General features: G+C 49.5%; 2 protein-coding genes across 3 annotated transcripts; one reads left to right on the plus strand and one right to left on the minus strand.

Moving 5' to 3' along the window:
* Positions 1-338: 338 nt before the first annotated feature.
* On the minus strand, positions 339-4,403 carry CIAO1 (cytosolic iron-sulfur assembly component 1). The gene is made up of 7 exons (XM_012641940.1): positions 4,039-4,403; positions 3,318-3,466; positions 3,051-3,162; positions 2,865-2,953; positions 2,417-2,618; positions 1,719-1,806; positions 339-863 (listed from the first exon to the last, which is right to left on the minus strand). Exons 1-7 carry the CDS (start codon positions 4,175-4,177, stop codon positions 623-625), a joined length of 1,020 nt encoding a protein of 339 aa, XP_012497394.1. The 5' UTR covers positions 4,178-4,403; the 3' UTR covers positions 339-622.
* Positions 4,404-4,509: 106 nt separating this feature from the next.
* TMEM127 (transmembrane protein 127) lies at positions 4,510-16,502 on the plus strand. 2 transcript variants are annotated; one of them, XM_012641941.1, is made up of 4 exons: positions 4,510-4,659; positions 4,971-5,388; positions 14,520-14,684; positions 15,417-16,502. In XM_012641941.1, exons 2-4 carry the CDS (start codon positions 5,145-5,147, stop codon positions 15,722-15,724), a joined length of 717 nt encoding a protein of 238 aa, XP_012497395.1. In that variant the 5' UTR covers positions 4,510-4,659; positions 4,971-5,144; the 3' UTR covers positions 15,725-16,502. The 2 variants fall into 2 exon arrangements, with proteins under 2 accessions (XP_012497395.1, XP_012497396.1); XM_012641942.1 differs by having other exon boundaries at positions 5,071-5,388; positions 15,417-15,895.
* The last annotated feature ends 262 nt before the right edge of the window (positions 16,503-16,764 follow it).

Here is a 16,764-nt window from a genome sequence, read left to right on the forward strand (position 1 = left end):
TTTCCCCATTTATTTTTCTTGTATCCCCAGCTGCCATCACAGCATAATGGCACAAGGAGGTACGTGAGGGTTTCTAAGAGAAAGTAGAGGTGTCCCTCACTCTAAACAAACCTACATTAAGAAAAAAATTTCCTTCAATATTGATTGGATATTTTTAAATACAGGAATTTACCCAGAAATTGGGAAGGCAGGACCTATTTCAGACAAGGATTCACCATGGAAATACTTTAAATTGTGAATGCCTTATAAAATAGGACTTGAGACTCAGCTGGATTATTTTTATAAAGTTAACAACCTCAGAAAGCTCTGAGACACATATCCCCCATGTTATATATATATAGTGATTACAAATAGTATATTCACCCTTCCCCCCAGATTTAACACTGTGACCTAAAGCAAAATGTGTGGCACAATAACAATGTACTGATGTTCTATAGCCCTTTACTAAGGCCCTCAGGTCTAAGGAGAGCAAAGTTCTGTGGTTCGCACCTCTACCCAAGTCCGAATAGAAGCCAGCCAAGTTAAATGAAGGTCAAGGATGCTCCTCCAGGTCCTTTCAGGGCCTGGCAAAGTCTTACGACATTTTCTGGGGAACCATTACTCTGTCCAAAGTCACGGTAGCTCAGAGGCCTTCAGGCCGCTGATACTTCCAGAAGGCAACTTCCCCATCATCACTGCAGGAGGCCAGGAGCCCCTGCTCCTTGGGGTTCCACGCCACACAGTTGACATCCTGGGAATGAGCCTGACGCAAGTGGGCTGTCAGGGAGAAGGTGGGCTGCTGTGGATCTGAGCCGGGATCCTCCTCAAACACTCGGATGGCATCGTCCCCACAAGCTGTAGCCAGGGCCCCTGTCAGCTGACACCTGGGAGGAAGATGCACATCAGTGGGTAATGTAGGTGGCTCCTGCCTCCCCAACCTGGCTAATTAGGTAGGAAAGATTTGTTCTACATTTCCCAGCCTGTTCTCTCCCCAAACTTCATGCCTCAGCTAATAGTCTCTGAGTTTCCCTAATACAGAGCCACAAACATCACCCACCTAAGTCTTTGGGTGCTTCCATCTAGTTCCCCCGCCCCCATATACTTACCCTAAAAAATGACATACAGTTCTGAACTGCACTTTTCTCTCTTAGCATAAGCAGTTTCCCATGTCATGAAGTATTCTTAACCTTTTTCATCAAACAGTGACCTAATAGGCTATTGAGTTTTTACCGCATTTATTTAAGTTCACTTTTGTTGAGTAAATAGGTTGTTTCTACATGTTTGCTAATATAAAGCAAGCTTGGGTACGTATCAGTGCCTTCATTGTTTCAGATTATTTCCTAGGGATCAATTCTAAGGGCTGGAACTGCCCTCTGAAATACTCTCCTATATAAATGGTGCAGCTTTTTTGGCCTGCATGAGGGCAGAATCAGTGTTAGCAAACCATAAATACCCCAGCCATGAATCCACAAAGTCATTTCTGAAATAGTATGATGCCCTTACAGCCTGGGATCTTAACCCAGGTACAAGCTTAGGTCTAAGTCTGTTCCCTGCTCCTGTGCATCCCAGGCCAGCCAGCTCTAAGCCGACACGGTAGAGTCAGGCCCAATCTGAAGAAATGGGGGCGGTTGCTCTTAATTCCCGTGCACTTCTTCAGGGTGGCAGAGTGCAGCATAGGTCATGACTTCTCTGAAATCTCTGCTATGGGGTTGGGGGTGAAATGGGGGTGGACGTCTTACCAAGCAACGTCATAAATGGTCCTGGAGTGGAAGCCCGACAAAGTGCAGATGCATTTCCAGCTGGGGTCAGAGCTGCTGCATGCCACCCCTGCAGGACAGACTTCTCTTAAGCTTAAGATATTTCCATGTCCCAGACATCTCAGGAGAGTAATTGAACCACTGCAAAGTGAGCCCTCCCTCATGCCCTCTTTCAATTAATTATGAGTCTGTGTCTCCGTTCCTTTGTCCCCATCCTTGTTGATTTGCCTTACACACTGGCCAGACTGGCCTTTCTAAAGCAGAATTCTGAGAAGAAAATGTTCCTGTTCTGCTGCAGACTATATCTAGCTAGTTAGTCTGCTTTTGAAGGCCACCCATCAGCCAACCCAACCCACTTTATTCCTTCTCAAACCCTTTATATACTACATCCCATCTAAATGAATCACCATTCCTCACGTAAGTCTAGGCATTCTCAACACCAATGCCTTTACTCACTGTTGGATTTTCACCTGGAATTCTCATGTAAAAAATCTCATGTTAAAATCCTACATAACTTTTTAAATTTGGATGAAATGGCTCTGTCCACAAAGCTTTCCTGGTTCTTCCAGCACTCAATCTGGTGCCCTCTTGCGGCACATCTTTTTACCCCAATTTGATACGATTCACGAATGTCCTTTAGCTGACTGTGAACCTCTGGAGCTCCGCTATTGGATCCTCACCTTGTTCATTGCCTGGTAGATACTGGCGCCAGATGCGCACGGTCCGGTCATCACTGCAAGATGCCAGGCGCTGACCACTGGGGTCAAAGGCCAAGCTCCACACGGTGGATTCATGGCCCTCAAGAGTAGCACAGCACACCCAATCATCCTCTTCCTCCCGGTAGAGCTTCACTGTATCGTCATAGCTGGCAGAGGCTAACAGCTGAGGGAAGGGAAGAGAAGACCCAGCACTTGCTTGTATGGCCCAGGAAGTGCCTGTGGTTCCAATACCTCTTCCTGCCAGGATAGGACAGTCCTAGGGATCTGTTTTTATAAAGGGACTAATGTTTTTTGGTCACAGATAGAGATCCCTATGAAAGTCAGGTCAAGGCTGAAAAGCAGAGGAGGGCTGGGCACAAGCCTCCACATCAGAGTTCCTTCCCACTAAGAGATCTTGCCTGACTCTTACCTCCTGGTTTGGGTGCCAAACCACATGCTTGACATCCTGTGTATGGGAGTTGAGGACACTGACACATTCATACTCATCCTCTTCATCAACTGTGGAAGAGAAGAAGAAAGGAACCCAAGAGCCAACCCTGTTAGCCACACAGAGGGGGATGTCTGTCAGGAGGTTCCCAATTCCACCTGGACTCACCTTCCCAGACCCACACGCTCTTATCTCGGCTGCAGGTGGCCAGGAGGTTGCCAGATGGGGCCCAAGCCACTGACTTGACCTCATTTTCATGGCCCTCAAGAGTGGTTACACACTGTGAAAAGGGAAGGGGGATGAGAATTAATGGCAGCTAAGATCCCTGGGGTCCTTCTCGTGGGTATAGCCCAACTGGCCCAGGATGGCTTAGGTTCCTGAACCAGCCCAGGGGAGCAAACAGGCAACAATCCTGGTCCCATCTAGCCTGGTTACCTCAAAGTCATCCTGGTTCTTCTTCCAAATGCAAGTGGTAGCATCAAAGCTAGCAGAAGCCAGGTAATTACCGCAGGGAGACCAGGCCACCTTCCGTACGGTGCGCTGGTGGCCTTCAGAAAGGACAGACTTGCAAATCCAGCTATCACCTAAAAGCAGAGGGCAGGCCAGGCTCTGGAGCTGGGTGTGCAAGAAGATGCAAAGCACCAAGGAGGCGTTCAATAACGGGGGTGGGGCTGGGGCTGGGGGTGGGTGGTAATATTGGAGGCCAAGCTGGGGCCCAAAGCTCAATCGGTGTATTTAACATGTTTTTTAAACAACAAAGATGTAACTAACTCTACTTCTGGAGGCATCCTTCTAAACTGCCAATGACTCCCAAAATGTCCTCAGGATAAAATTGGAACCTCACAGTCCAGTTGCAAGTTACTCTGTAACCTACTTTCCTATCACATTTCTCTCCCCATTTTCCTGCCTCAGCAACCATCACAATTCCCTCAACAGTTCCAGCCTGTCTGTTGACGCTTTTGTTTGCCTTCCAATACTTGCCAACTTCTTTGCCTGAAAATTCCTTCTCAGAGTGTCTAACGTGACTCGAAGGTCGCCTCTTCTCCCTCGGCCGGTAACCCCGTTCAGGGTCGACCTCCCCGGCAGACTGCGCACTCACACTACGCGCACGCGGAGGTCTCAGCGCCGGGGCTGGCGCAGCCAGGCCGGGCCTTACCCTCTGTGCCCCAGATGCGGATTGTCCGGTCGCCACCGCACGAAGCCAGCAGGGTCCCCGCGGGGTTCCAGGCCAGGAACCAGCAGCGAGAGTCCGGGTGCGCCGGGACACGGCCCAGAAGCACCAGCGAGTCTTTCATGGCGGCCCGGCGCAGGGTGAGGAAGAGATGGGCAGGGTCAGCCGCGCCAACAACCGGTCCCACCGCGCAAGTCTCCGCGACGCCCACCTCGGGCTCCGCGGTCGCCTGAGGGTCCCGCTTCCGCCCGAGGGCCCGGGTTGTCCTGGGAACTAAAGTGCTCGCGGCTATAGCCGCGCGGCCCCCTGGAAGTTGTAGTCGCTCCCCTCACCCTCCAGCAGAAAGTATAGCGGCGCCGCCTTGAACTAGTCCCGTGAGGCCCTGCGCAGAGCCGGCGGCACCGCCCAGGCTGTGACGCGACGGGGAGGAGGCGGGGACCCGGGGAGGCGGAGGCGGAGGCAGAGCAGGAGGAAGCCGGAAGTGCATAGGGTCCGGGTCGGTCCGGGCGTTGCGGGATTGGGGCCTGGAATCGTTCGGCCCCCGGCAGCTGGGAAGCCCGTGACAGGGCAGAGCGGCGCCATCCCAGCCCTGAGGACTGCTGACCGGTGAGGAACGGTGGGCGGCGTGGGGAGAGTCCTTAATCCGCACAGGTCGCACCCCAAAGCGCCGGTCCCAGATCACCCGTCCCCGATCCCCGCGGCCCAGCCTGGTTCTCTGCCCCTCAGCACCCTCTGGCCGAGACCCCGGAGCGGGTATCTTCGCCACCAGCAGCCGATCCCCAGTACCTCCTCCCCCACCCGGATCTGTCCAGACCCCATCTGGCCCGCGGCCCTCTCCGGGTTCTCGTCCTGCAGCCCCATTCCAAAGTCCCCCACCCCCGCCCCTCCATCGCCGCAGCTCTCGCGTCTCCTCTCAGCCCTAGGTCCCAACCCCCCGTTCTCCGGTGTCGGCCCTGACAGCCCCGCTCTGGCCTCACCTGCTGCGAGCCCAGAACATCGCCCTTTTCCCCGGGACAGGCAGGTTCGGCGCGCCCCGCAGAGGTCGGCGGCGACCAGCAGCGACCGCGGAGCGACGGCGGGCGGCCCCGGGCATGTACGCCCCCGGAGGCGCAGGGCTGCCCGGCGGGCGCCGGCGGAGGAGCCCAGGAGGCAGCGCTCTGCCCAAGCAGCCGGAGCGTAGCCTGGCCTCGGCCCTGCCTGGCGCCCTGTCCATCACGGCGCTGTGCACTGCCCTCGCCGAGCCTGCCTGGTTGCACATCCACGGAGGCACCTGTTCCCGCCAGGAGCTGGGGGTCTCAGACGTGCTGGGGTACGTGCATCCGGACCTGCTGAAAGGTGAGGGCACTGCGCGCCGCCCCTCCAGGTCTCGGTGGGGGCCAGAATGTGGTGTGGGCTGAAGCTAAGATAGCGAGGGGCAGGCACTTGGTTGAAGGAAACATCCCCATTCCTGCCTGGTGTTAATGCCCACCAGGTGGCTCTGTTTGGGGCCCGGCCACTCATTAATTCTGATGTTATTCAGCTAAGCACCTACTCCTCACAGCCCTGCTAATCCAGACTGCTGCTATTTTAGGATTCTGCCGGAGGAAGGGCGCTGTATATTAAGAAAAGATAAAGGTGCTAGGTGTCACCATTAGCCGTCCCCTTCTAAGGAAGCTGTGGGATACGGGAAAGTTTCTTTGCTGCAGACTGGTTAGTGGAGGAACAGGAACTTTTAATGTGACTAGGTTTTAAAAGATAGTTTAGTGTTCCATGGTAATTGTATTTTTATTAGAGAAAAAGGGGGTCTATGGCATTTTAGGTAATCAGAAATCAGTTCCATTGCCACTTTCAGTAAAACAGTTGGAATTTGGCTTTTGGAACCATTACAAGTGTGCCTGACTGAAGTAAGGTTGCTTTGTTCATTGTCATGCTTCCCAGCCAGGTAGACAGCTAAAGCCTATAGGAGAGTTCCAGGGAGTCCCATAGTTCATCCCGACCAGTTCTGTCTCCAGAAGTGAGGTTAAGGCTGTGTGGTGTGAGGGCAGGACTGCACCACCTGGTTTTTACCCTAAAAAAGGTCAGTGGGCCCCAAACAGTCCCTAGTAACAAAACTGTTCATCACCCCCAAGGTCTTTTGAACCATCTTGAAGGTCCTTATATTTCCTCCCTTTCTATTTGCTGGCTGTGACACATTCCAGATGTTTACTGCCCACATATCAGAACACTTCCTGTTAGATATCTGCACACTGGATTTGATGAAAAGGACCAAGTTCCTCTCTGTGTATTGGATCATATACTGCTTCTGCGGGTCTAGGCTGAAAAGCCTCATCCTTGTGGCCTAGTAATGTCTTTCTTTCTCTGAGTGTTCTCTTACTGTATTGCATCTCTCTTGCATTTTAGAGGCTTTAGAGTGATTTTGTAGGGAACAGGTTTGTTTCTTCTGGTTTGTTTCTAGGTTACACAGTGATGATATCCTTTGCTGGAATGGCTTGTTAAAACCAAAGTTACACATATGATGGAGGCCTTGTGATATACAGCCTTTTCTCAAGCATGTAACTGATGGCGCAATGGGCATCAAGTTTGAGTGAGTCAGGATGGTTTTCCCCTCAGCACATCGCCCTAGACTTGCCTTCTTTGAAGCATAGCTGCCACGTTCCCTCCGCTTCATGCAGGCTTTTGCAGTTGATCCCGTGGTGTTTCAGTGTTTCAAGAATTCACTCACCCACAAACTAGGAGTGAGTTCCCAATGCTCCCCTTTGCTGATCATCCCTGGCAGTGGGGAAGGGGGCTCATAAAATTCATGTAATGCAGGAAGAGGCAATCTCTCCCTCCATTATGTGACCCCACAGTCTTATTTCAGAGGTCTAGGAAACTGTGGCCCAGAAAAGTGAAATGATCTCCTCAAGGCTACCCAGTTGGGGGTGGCATAGCTGAGACTACCTCACATCTGTTGATGCCAGTATAAAATGGTGCTGTTTCATTTATGGTTTTTATCCTTTGTTTTACTTCAGCTGTCATAAGGAACCATCTACAGTCATTCCACTTGGTGTGCATCCTTGTCAAAGGCATGTTAAAAATAAAAAATTTTTGGTGCAGGTTTTCCTTTGTTCACATATGTATGTATCCTTTCTAAGAAATTATTCAGACCAAATTTTGTCTTTGGCAAAGCGTGTTTCCTTAACCTTTATTGGTACGTTTGCTCACGTGTTTAGAGATCTTAACCCATGTATGGTTTCTACCCGCTGGCTTGTGGCCATCTCCTTGGCCGTTGCGAACTAGGAATACTTTGTGCCTGTCAATGGGAGAATTAAGGGCAGATGATCTACCACAGAAGGTGAGGAATCAGAAGGTCACTGACTATGTCCCCTCTCCCTTCTCTCTGTACCTATTGCTTTTTTGATACCCAGTGGGCCCTCAGACACGTGGTATCTTGTGTGACTGTGCTGATCCTCAGGGCCTCACAGAGGCCCTGGAAGCCTAGGGTATTTATTCCCCATCTCAGGAGGGAGCAGAGCTGTCGCACACAGATGTGGTGCATATAGATGCTTCCAAAGGGAGAACAGCCCTTGCCAGTTCTCTGCAGGTGAGGGGAGTGGGCAGGCCCCGGGCTCAGAGCAGCCTTACCATTTCTCACCCCTGCCTGAGTGCCATGTGTTAGCATTATGCTAAGCACTCTCCATGCCTGCTTTTAGTTTCTTCTAGACAGCATCTTTATTTGGTAGGTACTGTCATTAGCCCCACTTCACAAAGGTCTCCAGTCAGTGAGATTAAGTAATTTGCTCAGGAGCACATAGCTAATCCGAGTGGCATCGACTCCAAAGTCCATACTCTTGCCACAACGCCTCAGTGCACACCAAGTTTCTTTTTTTTCCCATCTGAGTTGCCCAAGGCTTATCACTTCCCTATTCTAGCTGAGTTTTATCACAAGCCCAGCCACAGCTGTGCTTTTTACCATAACTTTGTCCCCTCAGTGTTGGGGCTCAAGTTGATGAACCTGAGGTAAAGGCACTCACCCTCCCACTGTCATTCACAGAGCTTCAGAGGCTTTAGCCAATGCCAGCTGGCTCCAAAGGTCCCCTCCTGGATTCTCCCCTCAACCTCACCAGGGGGTGCCTACTTCTCACACAGCTGGTCAGCCAGGGCCTGTGTCCAGAGATATATTCAGATCTCTAGCGGCCCTGGGGAGGGAGCCCCAGATAATGATTGTTTCTGAGCCCTAGACACTTTCTGTCTCCCAACTGTGACCAGCAAAGGGCAGCGCTGGCAACAGCCCCAAGAAGCATCTTTCGAGAAAGAGGAAGTTTGGATTAGAAGTGAAGTGAATCACAATTGACAACAGCCACTGGAAGATCACGGGCCTTCCAGGGAGGGCCCATGCACCTGAGGGGTGGTGACTGATGCAGCTGGCATTGTGAAGTCCTGCGGGGCCTGTCCTCAGAGGTAGCTCTATTAGGATCATTAGTATCTGTGAGATGACCCAGCCAGGCACTAGAGGGCCCTGTCAGAGGCCTATCTAGAAGCTAAAAAACTCACAGTGGCACAGGCCTAGCAGATCGATAGATGCATACAGAGAGGGATCAGGGAAAGTGCTTCTAACTCCAGTGAGGAGGGAGGGAGACGAGACAGAATCAGGGAGCTGGTCCGAAGCCACTTTAGCCTTCCTTCCTGCAGCGTGTTTGGGTCAGGAGAGGTTAGAGCAATGGGCAGGTAGACAGGAAGAGCTGGGGCCTTCAAAACAAATCCAGCCCAGTGACTCACCAGTGACCTTGAGCAAAGTCAGTTCCTTGGGATCCTATTACATAGCAGCTGCCTTCTTCCCTGATGACTAGAGAGCACGGTCAAGCAATGTTTACCAAAATAAACAGGCCAGGGCACAAGTGGAGGATAGGCTGTGTCCTGGGTCTGGCCAGGGTGTTATGGACTGCATCACTGGCTTGAATTTAAAGTTAGGACCCTGCCTGATGCGCCTTTTCTCTCCCACAAATAAAATTATGCGTACATAACCTTCGGGATTTTTTCTCCAGCAATCCTCTTGGGAGCAAATGTTTGTGGCCCTCCCTGCCATATGATGTCTAGGAAAGGAGGAGAGAGAGGTGTTGATATACTGACCCTCAGGAGAGTCTCTGAACTGGGTTCCGAGTGTGTCTGGGATAACTGCGCCTGTTCTTCCTGTGTGTTCTCAGACCCTCTAATGAAAGAACACCTGTGATATGGGACCAGCTCCCAGTATCCATTAGCATCAGCCAAAGGGAGTTCACATTTGGCTTTCCCACCCACCCTGAGGATTTGCTCACAGCTTTGGAGTGGAGAAAGGCAGTTACGATGAAAGAAAACCTGTTTGAGTTTTGGGCCAAAAGCTACTTCTCTGTACCACATCGTCACTCTGGTGGGGCAGACACTTAGTCTGGCTTTAGCAGGCTTCTTCTCTGGCCCACATTGGCTGATGTGTGTGGTCAAGGAAGTCTCATAAGAAAGACAGACACGCCGGGGTGATGCCACTGTGGCCCCTGGTTAGTGGGGCAGTAACAGTACGGGTGGCTGCTCTTTCACAGGCATGGTGTCAGCTCCCAGCCTACCTGTGGTGGGAGGGGTGGACATTACTGCTTTTATTTGATTGATGAGAGAGCAGAGGTCTAGGGCAGTCAAGTGACTTGCTCAAGGTAACACGTAGTCTGTAGTAGACCTAGGATTTGGCACCAGGTCCAGAGCCTTTCTGGTGTCCCAACCACTTCCAAGAGCTGGTCGCTGATGGCTATAGTGCTATAGAAGCTTAGATACCCTACCAAGCAGGCTTTGCCCAATAATTCTTTATATGAGCACTTTTCATCACTTAGTGACATAGCGAGACCTCTCCCCACATTCTTGGACTTTCCATTTTTGCTTTCTTGTGAGATTTTTTTGCTTCGAGCTAGTCTTCTAGTGAGCTCAGCAGCTGCTGGCTCTGAGGATGGCTCTGACAGCATTCATATTGGCTTTTGACCCTTCATTCACATACAAGGCTTTAGGATTTGATTGACTGACTCCAGGGAGGCATAAAGTAATTAACTCTGGTGCTTAGTGATTCCAAGCAGCACAGTGCGGGGGAGCCTGACCCGGATTTGGAATCTAGCTCTGCACTCTGTGGCCTGGAGGAAGTCACTTTAGCTCCTGGAGCTCTGATTCCTCATCCAAGCTCTGTGATAAATCCCCCACAGTGGCAGTGAGGATTAACTGAGATAACATTTGACCCATCTGTGTGCACAGGCCATTCCCGGAGGGGTATGCAAGTCACCTCTCAACAGTGTTTGCCTCTGAGGAGGGGCAGATGGACATCTGGAAGGGAAGAGACATCTTCTCTGAAGCTTTTTATCTTATGCACATCTTCCTTATTAAATGTATTATGAAACATAAGACATATAGTAGTGTATATAATGGATTTACATTTTTAAGGAAAATAAAATGAACATCCAGACAAAGAAAGAGAATAGTCTCTTTGAAGCCCCCATGTATTACTGTTTTCACTCTGAGTGCCTGGCTGCATTAAGTAATGCAAGTGGAATCTGACACAGCCTGCTGCAGAGTGGCGCGTGACCTCTGGCAGGTTATTCTTGGAAGCACTAGAAAAACACTTTGGTCCTGCCCCATCACTGCCACATGCCATGTGGACCCCAAGAAGAACTATCTCGGAGAGCTTTTAACAATATTCAAAATAAAGCCAGGAGATAGCCCCTGTCTCCTAGAGCTTTTCTTTCAGTGAGGCCCTGTGCGGTGGCTAAGGCTATGCGGACTAGATTAAATGAAGGCTGGTCCCAGTTGCTGGCAGAGCTCACACACAGGCAAGCTTCCTGGCAGTAGGCAGTTACCCAGGCTGGATGCTTGGGCCCAAAACAGATGGTCAGCAGACAAGAGATCATGACAGAGAGCTCTGAGGGTGGCTTAGTGGGTGACCGAAAGCCCAGACGGGAGCATATGAGCCTCCATCTGGGCCCAGCCAGCATCTGCTTGGTGAATTCTGAGCTTGACACAGGGTATGCATGCTCAGTCACAAAGGCCCAGGGCCACCCTCTGCCCAAGACCCCATGATGCCAGCATTTGCTGGCTTGAGTCAGCTTTGTTGAGATTAGGTGCCCTCCCCAGGTTCTTGGACTTTCTTTCCTCTGTCTACCTTCCTCTGAGGTCTGGGACCAGTGTTTCTTGAAGTGTAGGGTTTGGACCACCTGCATGTGTGTTACCTGCCCTGCTTGTTAAAAATTCAGATTCCTAGGCTCTGCTCCAGACCTAGAACTTAGACTCACCAGGCGAGGTAGCTCGCCTGTAATCCCAGAGTTTTGAGAGTCTGAGGCAGGAGGATAGCTTGAGGCCAGGAGTTCAATACCAGTCTGGGCAACATAGTGAGACCTCATCTCTACCAAAAAAAAAATTAGGTCATTAAATATGAAATGTCCAATTTCTAATCAAAAGCGTAGTTTACTATATGTCAAACAAGAAGCAGTACAATTAATCAAAGTATGTGCCTAAATTATCGACACAGTTTTGCCATCTTAACAGTAGCTTGTTTATGCCAGCAGCAAAGAAGCCTGGAGAGTGAGTGGCAATGAAATTGCCAAAGGTGTTTTCCACAGCTTGTTGAGAATTGAATATTTTTCCTTGCAAGAAGTGGTCCAAAGCCTCCAAGAAGTGGTAGTCAGTTGGTGCAAGGTGTGGTGAATATGGTGGATGACAGAGTTTCCAAGTCCAGCTTCTGTAGCTTGAGCAGCATTGTTTTTGCAACATGTGGTCTTACAAGAGGATTGGTCTGTCTCTATTGACCAATCTTGGCTGCTCAATCACAAGCATCCTCATCATTTCATCCAACTGGTTGCAGTAGTTATCTGCTGTAATCCATTGGCCAGGTTTCATGAAGCTGTAGTGGATAATACCAGCGCTGGACCACCAAACAGACACCATTAGCTTTTTCTGATGCTGTTTGGTTTTGGACTGTGTTTCGGCACATCCTCTTTATCCAACCATTGTGCTGAACGCTTGTGATTGCCAAAAAGAATCTATTTTTCATCACACCTAACAATATGATGTAGAAATGGTTCACCTTTATGTCGTGGCAGCAAAGAAAGGCAAGCTTGGAGAAGATTTCTCTGCTGATGCTTGTTTAATTCATGCAGAACCCATCTATCCAGCTTCTTTACCTTGTCTATTTGTTTCAAATGTTCCAATATTGTTGGAATAGCAACATCAAACCTTGCTGCTTATTCATGTGTAGGTTGAGATGGATTCGCTTCCACTACAGCTTTCAGCTCATCATTATCCACCTTGGTCTCAGGTCACCCATGTAGCTCATTTTCAAGATTAAAATCACCAGAACAGAACTTCTCAAACCATGAGTGTATTGTGCATTCATTAGCTACATCTTTCCCAAACACTTTCTTGATATTTTGAGCTGTCTGCATTGCATTGGTTCCACAATGGAACTCATATTAAAGAATAACACAAATTTTTGACTTATCTATGGTTTCACAAAAATTGCTCTAAAAAAATTTGAAATGTAATCACAAGCCAAAATGTGCATTTGCTAGACTGAGGATTTACCTTCACAATAAAAATAAAACAAGAAGTGTCAAAGTGAAGTGTCAGAGATACCAAACCTAGTACTTAAGGAAATCAGACATTTCATACTCTATAACCTAATAAAAAAATTAAATTATGCTCCCTGGTGGTCTAGTTGTTAGGATTCAGCACTCTCAGACTCTCTGGGGGCCTAAGAACATGCTTTCACCTAGCACCCCAGTGGTTTGGATGTGCGCTAGAGGTTGGTTATCACCACCTTACACAGCCTGGGATCAAGTTTAGGAAAGGAGTTTATAGCCTGAGCCCTTTCCAAATTTTCCTAAATCACTTGGTAACCCATGGCCTAAATGAAAGAAGAGCTTGCCAGTGGCAAGAAAAGGGGAGGATGAGGAAGTTAAGGCTCATTTCCTACTTTTATTAAGACTTGGAATACTTAATCATGGCCTGGTTTCTTTTTGCATCAGCCTTTATTCTATTGTATCCTTCTGGAAGCTGTGGCAGTTTGCATAGCTATCAAAGGAGATTGACAGTGTTGTGTAATTGAAATTTTTAAAAAATACTATATTAAAGTACTTGGAAGGAAATACAAGTTGCTCTGTGTGTCTGGTACATGGTTGTCATCCTGGAATCTCCCTTCACCAAGACCTTAGGGACTCCTTGAATGTTGTCTCCTGTTTCAGCATCTTCCTTTTCCTTGATTTACTCCCTTATTTTGGTAGCGTGTGCACCCTTTGGTGCTGTTAATTTCTTAGTCTTTTGGGGATTTTGTAGTGTACATCTAGTTGCTGCTTAGCTTTTCCCACTGCTGGCTTACCTTCAGCTCTGTTGAGTCTGCTCAGTCATCCTAGGTAGCGCTGAGTCCCTTTACCTTCCAGTTTTCAGAATTTTGTTGTGCACCTCCCTTTCTCTTGTGTGGGTTTATGCTTTTTAAAAAAAATTATTTTCTTTTGTTCTGGTAGGGTTCAGGGAGGGAGCAAAAATAAATGCGACGGTGCAGTGCTCCATCTTTCCTAATTTATTTAATACATTCTTGTAGTTACGTATTTCTCTGAATTGCCTCAACTTCTTTTTTCCCCTTTTCTTTATTTAATTTTATTATTGTGGTAAAATAAAAATTAGCATTTTAACCATTTTTAAGTGTACTGTTCAGTGACATTAAGCGTGTTCACACTGTTGTACAAGCATCACCACTGTCCATTTCCAGAAGTTTTTTGTCATCCCAAACTGAATCTCTGTACACATTAAATCTGCGGTCCCCATCTCCAGGGGGACAGGGCTGTTAGGAACCTGTTAGGAACCGGGCTGCGTATTGCCACCTGAGCTCTGTGCCCCCATCCCTGGAAAAATTGTCTTCCCAGCCCCTGACAACCAGCACTCTACTTTCTGTCTGTATGAATTAGACTATTCTAGGCATCTGATATGGGTGTAATCATACAATATTTGTCCTTGTATGTTTGGCTTATTTCACTTAGTGTCTTCAAGTTGAACTACTTTTTGGAACAAAAAGGAAATGAATGAGTGAGTAAATGGGGAATCAGCCTTAGCCTTTCTGGCTGTCTCAGCTTAGAAGTCAGGCTTTTCCTGCCAGCCCAAAGCATCCTTTAGCAGAATGGGTTAACATGACAGGTTAATTGTCAGGATCTTTAAAAATAGAAGAGCATGGCAAGTACAACAGAGTGGAATCCTGCACTTAGACTAGTCTTGTTGGAAAGGGAAGGACTTGAGGTACAGGGGAACAGTGATCCAGGGTTCCTGTCTCCTAACGTGGAGGTTGTTCCAGCTCCTTTGCAGACAAACTAGGAGCAGGAGCTAAGACAGGGTCCTCCAGTACTCACCTGGCTCCCCACGACTGTGGTGGGGGGTGGGGATTGAGCTCCTTCCTGGGTGAGGACTTCGTGCACCAGGGTATTACTTGTGACCCTGAAAGTTTGATTCTCCCTCCACAGATTTCTGCATGAATCCCCAGACAGTGCTGCTCCTGCGGGTCATTGCTGCCTTCTGCTTCCTCGGCATCCTATGTAGTCTCTCTGCGTTCCTTCTGGATGTCTTTGGGCCCAAGCATCCAGCCCTGAAGATCACCCGTCGCTACGCCTTTGCCCATATCCTAACCGGTAAGCCCAGGAGCTGCTCATTGTAGGGGAGGAACTGCCATCGGATGGTGCAGACCATCTGGAGTTGCAGGTGGGGACTCGGATTTCTATGAGCAGACACTGTTCCAGGTGCTCATGTAAAAAGCTCTAGCCTTTCACAGAGCATTAGGGTGTGTTAGCAGCTTGCTTTAGTCATTTGCATGTACCCTTGCCAGGATCACAAGCGTACTGAGCCCAGCTGTAGAGAGGGAATGTTCTTAGAATTCCACAAGAAATAAGGCTCTCTAAAAGTGGCATTTGAAGCCCAGCCGAGCTCAGTGCCTGGAATGAGCAAGGAAGGAAACAGGCTGTCTCCCCGTGTCTCCCATAGTTCATGGTGGGATTCTCTCCACGCCGCCTTCCTGCCTCCCTGCAGACCAGCCTTCCCTTCCTTGTACATGGCTACATACCTCCCTCATGACCAGGCTGGTGTGTCGATTTCATTTGTGGTAGTGCCAACTCCAGCTCCCAAACTGCATGACCTTATCTATTCCTTCTAAGTACCCAAAACATCCAGTGGTTTTAGTATCCCAATTGCAAGTACTTTAGAGAGAACCTGATCTAGATGGGGTCCCAGGCCAAGAATCTCTGGCCAAGGGAGCTCCTCCTTGCAGGGTCTGGGGTTTTGGGTAGAGAGGCTGTGATTGGTTCCTAAAGCATCCTCACTGCAGGGTGCCTGCTAATCTGCCTTCTGTGCTGTCCTCTGTCCCCTAGTCCTACAGTGTGCCACCGTTATCGGCTTCTCTTACTGGGCTTCTGAACTCATCCTGGCCCAGCAGCAGCAACATAAGAAGTACCATGGCTCCCAGGTCTATGTCACCTTTGCCGTTAGCTTCTATCTGGTGGCAGGAGCCGGCGGGGCCTCAATCCTGGCCACAGCAGCCAACCTCCTGCGCCACTACCCGACAGAGGAAGAGGAGCAGGCGCTGGAGCTACTCTCCGAGATGGAGGAGAATGAGCCCTACCCAGCAGAGTATGAGGTCATCAACCAATTCCAGCCGCCCCCGGCCTACACGCCCTAGTGCCCACCATGGGCTTTCTTCCTTGGCAGCCCTCCCCGACTCTGCAGCTCCTCTCATACCCAGAGGAGCCCCTTTCCCCAGCAGGCCTCACTGGTAGGATCCTGACCATCGTCACCAAAACTTCCCAGGAGAGACTCTGCCTTTAGGGTTGTCCGTGTATCCCTGCTCTCAAAACCTGAGGTTCATTGATTTTATATAATGCACTGTCTCCCCTCCTGCCACCTTCTGTTCCCTTCACGTTCACTAGTCATTACCAACCAGGGATGTCATGCAAGTTTTCTCTCCTCACGGACCATATCTTTGGGATTGGGACTTTTCCTTAGAGAGCTGCTGATAGTGGACAGTCCCAGATAGAAGTATCGACAGGGCCCAAGGGGAAGCGGACTGTGCCCTGTGGGCTCACTTCACAGGGATCAACGATTGTTCCACAGCTGTAGCTCTGGGCTGGCCACCTCCACCTGGCCCTCATTCCTTCTGGGAGTGCTCTAATACCAGGCTGCCCACTCCGTGGAGTTCTCTGCACTTTAGTCTTTGGACTTCTCCTCACGTGTGTTCTGGTTTTGTGGGGAGAAGGACCTGGTGTGGGGAAAGCAGAGCAGTTGTTCTCCCCACCCTGCCCTTGCTTCGTGTGGCTGGAGCCCAGGCCACGAGAGCAGAAGCTGGTGTGAGACAGGCCTCCTGGTGCCTGTCAAGGATCAGAGGTGGACTAGATCTTCCTAGCCCCTTCACGTTTTAAATGTGAGTTGTCTTAAAAAGAAAAAAAACCAAGCAGCAGCAACAATATTCTCTTTTTAAAATAGGGACAAATCTGTTGTTGTTTTTCAGAAACATGTCCTATTCCTTTTGGCACCGTAATATTTTGGGCCAAAGCTCCTTCCAAGCCCATGGTAGTTCCTCCCTGAGTCTCTCCCCGCAGAATGCAGCCTCTCTTCCCTTGCTTGTCCCTCCCAGTGATGGTGGCTCCCTGGGGCCTTCCTGTGGAACCCAGAGGCGCTGAGGACTGTGGCCTGGCTGGCCGGCCAGCGTGGTGCTCCTCAGGA

This window comes from Propithecus coquereli, unplaced genomic scaffold (genome assembly GCF_000956105.1).
Source record: "Propithecus coquereli isolate 6110/MARCELLA unplaced genomic scaffold, Pcoq_1.0 Scaffold171, whole genome shotgun sequence".
NCBI lineage: Eukaryota > Metazoa > Chordata > Mammalia > Primates > Indriidae > Propithecus > Propithecus coquereli.